Genomic DNA, 4278 nt, shown 5'->3' on the forward strand with positions numbered 1-4278 from the left:
CGGGTGACTACTAGTCATTAGTGCAAATGGCTAAGACATAGGAAAGGTTATACTCGGTCACGCCGAGTTTCGACCCCAAGACCTCATGTGACAACTCCCCATGTCTTAACTATCGCACCGTGCTACAATGGAAGGGGGCGCATTAGGATCATTTGAAAAACTTTTCCCTGTTTACTTATTCCTTCGTGTTTCCTTGGTACCCGAAGCAACGCAAGAGACGCGAGCCAGCCTTTCTGCGGATATTTCGCCGCCCCATTTTGGAGGGGGATCAAGTGTGAGTGACTGATACTCTTCGGTCCATGGCAATTTACATAGTAATGGATGGATCGAGTTTGACCTCGCAAGCAGAGATACAAATCTCGTAACGAAACATTCATCGCCAAGAAGGGAATTTGAGACATCGAGAGTAGGGCATGGCAACAAAAGGGCCGCTATGTCATGAGTGGAAGGGAGAATTGCACAACAATGAGCTTGCATCCAACAAGCAGACGAGGGTTTTGACATTGCGAGCAGAGGAAAATAGCTATCTGTATAATTAATGATTTCATTTCATGAATCAAAACACAACATGACTCTGTAATTTTTCCAATCTGAGATCGAAGAGTGACCATTTAGTTTGAAACAGGAATCTTTGGTTGAGACAGGAATCGGAACAGCAAAATTTGACCTTAAGCAGATGAGGAACGTACCATCTCATCGTGCCGACGATGAAGATACTGGCGCAGGATGGCAAGCCTTGCAGTCTCGAACGCGAAGTACCCCAGTGCCGCAAAGCACGCACTGTGAAAAACCCTAGGGCCAATGCCTCGTGCCAGCCCTCCCCATCCTTCTTCCACCACAATCTGCTTCAATATCTCCGCAACGTTCTTCCTGGCCGCTCCGTGCGCCTGCGTCATCAGTCGGGTCTTGACGACATCCAGAGGCGTAGTGAGCGACGCCGAGATCGCCCCGGCCAACGCCCCACACACCACGCTCTGCGCCGGCTCAAGAAACTCCTTCCCGGTTCGACTCCTCACGAAGCCCTTCATGTACTCAAATGAAGAGTAACTGAGTATACCCGCCGGCAGATTCCTCAGGAGAGTGGCGGAGTAGCCGGCGTAGAGCCCCAAGATGCCGTCTTTCTCGAGGATCCGGAGGAGGACTTCCCACGACCGGCCCACGGCGCCGGCCTGCATCCTTTGGGTGATGAGCTCCTTGGGGACCATGACGGCGGAGGAAACGATGTTGCCCATGGCGCCTGCGGTAGGGGGGATGAGGAGGGGAGGGAAAGTGGGGATCTTGGAGAGGACGGACTTGCCGAGCTCGCAGGTGCCGAAGTAGATCGCGGAGGAGGTGGCGGACCCGACGATGACGGCGGAGACGCCGCGGTAGAAGCCGAGGATGCCGTCGGCGCGGAAGGTCTGGATGGCGGCGTCGAGAGCGCCAGAGTAGATCTGGGCGGCGCCCTTGGTCTGGAGCTTGGTTTTGACGGCGTCGATCGGGAGGAGGCAGACGTAGGTGAACGCACCGGCCGCGGCGCCCGCCAAGGCGCCGATGAGGGCGCGTTCGAGATCGGATCGGGACTTGAGGAGGGAGCGGTAGCGGGAGGGGGAGGAGGCGGGGGAACGGGAGGGGGCCTGGGAGATGGAGAGGGAGGCGAAGGTGGATTTGGGGAGGGAAAGGGAGATGGCGTCGGGGAGGAAGAGGGCGTTGAGATTGCAGAAGGATGGCACGAAATCTTGAGGTAGCAGTGGAGAGAGGTTGGGCGGCCGCTCCATTTGGAGAAGATGAGCGTGAGAGGTAATGGATGTGTGGGTGATTAACATGCCACAAGAAATATAAAAAATAATTTAGAGAAAATTTTTAAATGCCTCCTAATTTATTGGTTTTTTAATAAATACCCTCCTAAGATTTTCTTGCTGTTAAAAATACTCATATTCATTTTTTATTTTAAAATGCTCCCGTTCTGTCGCTAGGTTGTATTCATTGCAAATGCTTAAATTTAGTAGCGTTACACTCTTCTCTTAAATTGATTCCTCTTCCATTATTTCAATGTCGGGATGCTAAGTTGATAGGGAGTGACATGTATATTATGATGAGATAAATTGATTAGGGAGTGACATGTATATTATAATGGGATAAAAGATCAAATTTTTGATGAATATATATTTTTAGAAAAAAAATTATCATCTCCTAATTATTTAGCAGTTGATTATAAATTGATCTTATAATTTATCTCCCTTCATATAACCTAGCGATAAATTATGAGGGGCGTTTAGGTTGAGCGTAATCACCTTTTATTATACTATCAAATAGTAAGAGTCCTCACGGAATACCTAGTTGGTTAGATGGTGACTAATTTCTTACAATGGAATAAGGGATTAATTCTCAGTGAGCGGTTGACATTGGGAAAATACCCGCTTCCATCTCTTAGACTATAGGTCTGTGTTAGGCTGGTAAGAAATGGGTGAATTGTCCTAAAAATTAAAGTCACAATTTTTTTTTGTTTTCTTGTTTAGCAAAGACACTCCTTTGTGTTGGCCCTGGGACGAGTTGGTGAGGTGCTGGGGCGAGCGCAATCGCCTTTTGCCAGACAAACATTAGTTAATCAAAATAAATATAAAAGAAAGTAAGAGAAAATAATATTTTACTTGGTTTGCAATTAGGGAGGTTGCTAATCCAAGATAGTGAACGCTTACTAAAAATCTCCTTTATGTAGACGAAGAAGTCTCTTACAGAGTTTAAGAATAAAAAAAGATTAGAGAATTTAGAAATGAAAGTGCACTTTTTGTCGTCGAGTGTTGTATTTGAACTCGAGGTTCACAACTCTATTTATAACTCTCCTGGTCGAACAAATCATTGGGGAAGAGTTATCGTGATTCAGAGTTTATCGGTCGACTGATCCTTTTGATTAGTCGACCGAACCTCTTGAACATGTACGACTTCACGTCCAGATTTGACTAATAACCTTTTGATCAGTAAACCGAACCTCTTGAACTTGTACAGCTTCGTGTCCGATCCCTCCTCCCCCCCCCCAATCGCTCCACTCGCTCTTTGTGCTGAATTCGCGTCTCTGATCCGCTGTTCAATAGACTGATCAGAATAATCGGTCAATCAATAAGTTTGATTGACTGATTCTTGTGATTGGTTGACCGAACAAGCTGGAATGGTCAACTTCCATGTTGATCATTCGCTGGCTTCTGCTCCTCTGGTGATGGTTCGACCGTCCAGAGTTGAGCTCACCTGGACCAAACTCTGGTCTTTTCCTCGAGTAGACTCCCTCCCGACTTCTCGTCCCACGGATGCATCACGCCTCCTTCTTGCTCCACCGGTGTACTCTTCCGTAGCTCCTTGTCTCTAGGATGCACTGAGTCCGTCGACTCCCTTCCCGTACTATCCTTCTCACTCGCTGCATTTTTTGCTTGACTTTCTGTGTTTCTAAGTCCCTGTACATTTAGATACAAAACATCAAATATGTAGAGTCTAACTTAACCTGGTTGATCATATCAAAATCAACTCAGGGTACTTACAATATTTCTATTTTTGATGTGCATCAATCCAAATTAAGTTAAGATTAAACCAAAATAACATAAGTAATTTGCATTTATAACGTCATGATAGATAACAAGTAATAATTTCAAGGAAATATAAAAGGTTTTATGTTTCCCCTTAACTTAAGCTCGTTATATCTGCCCCTTAATTTAAGTTTTCTAACTTCCCTCTGATCATATTAAAAATAATGTTAGGGAAAATAGGAAAAATGGGTAGAAAAATTTGGAAATATTTCTAGGGGTGCAATACTAATGATTCAACTAATCAAGATGAAATTTTAGAAAATAATCCAAATAAATTTAATAATTCAAATTCTGATCTTAAAATTTTTAATAATTCAGAATTAAATAAATTAATTAATAATCAGGATAATCTTAAAGATACAAATTTAAAAGATAAGCTAAATTCTAATCTTACAAATTTAAATCTTAAAAATTTAAAATTAAATCTTAAAAATCTAGAAAGTAAATCTATAAATTTTAAAAATAATGATCCTGTCCGAAAGTCGAATCAATGGACGCTGGGTACGTGGCGCTCTCCGATTGCCGACGTGGATCCTTGACGGCTTGTGCCCACCTCCGGTGATCCTGCAAAGAAGTCAGGCCGAGAAGGGTTCCCGGCGACGACCCTCCGATGCTCAAGTCAGTAAGATGAGTAGAAAAGAAGTGGCTCCAAGGATTCTTGATTACATACCTCCGGCGAAGACCAATGGCTTATATATAGATAGCCACGGGAGCTAGGTGCACA

The 4278-nt window shown here is 44.4% G+C and overlaps 1 protein-coding gene across 1 annotated transcript; it reads right to left on the reverse strand.

Annotated features, from left to right (window-relative positions):
• Window positions 1-528: 528 nt before the first annotated feature.
• LOC122023614 (protein MITOFERRINLIKE 1, chloroplastic-like) lies at window positions 529-1790 on the reverse strand. The gene has a single exon (XM_042581825.1). The coding sequence runs from the start codon at window positions 1755-1757 to the stop codon at window positions 669-671; it is 1089 nt and encodes a 362-aa protein (XP_042437759.1). The 5' UTR covers window positions 1758-1790; the 3' UTR covers window positions 529-668.
• Window positions 1791-4278: the final 2488 nt, after the last annotated feature.

The sequence above is a fragment of the Zingiber officinale genome, chromosome 1A, assembly GCF_018446385.1.
Source record: "Zingiber officinale cultivar Zhangliang chromosome 1A, Zo_v1.1, whole genome shotgun sequence".
Taxonomy (NCBI): domain Eukaryota; kingdom Viridiplantae; phylum Streptophyta; class Magnoliopsida; order Zingiberales; family Zingiberaceae; genus Zingiber; species Zingiber officinale.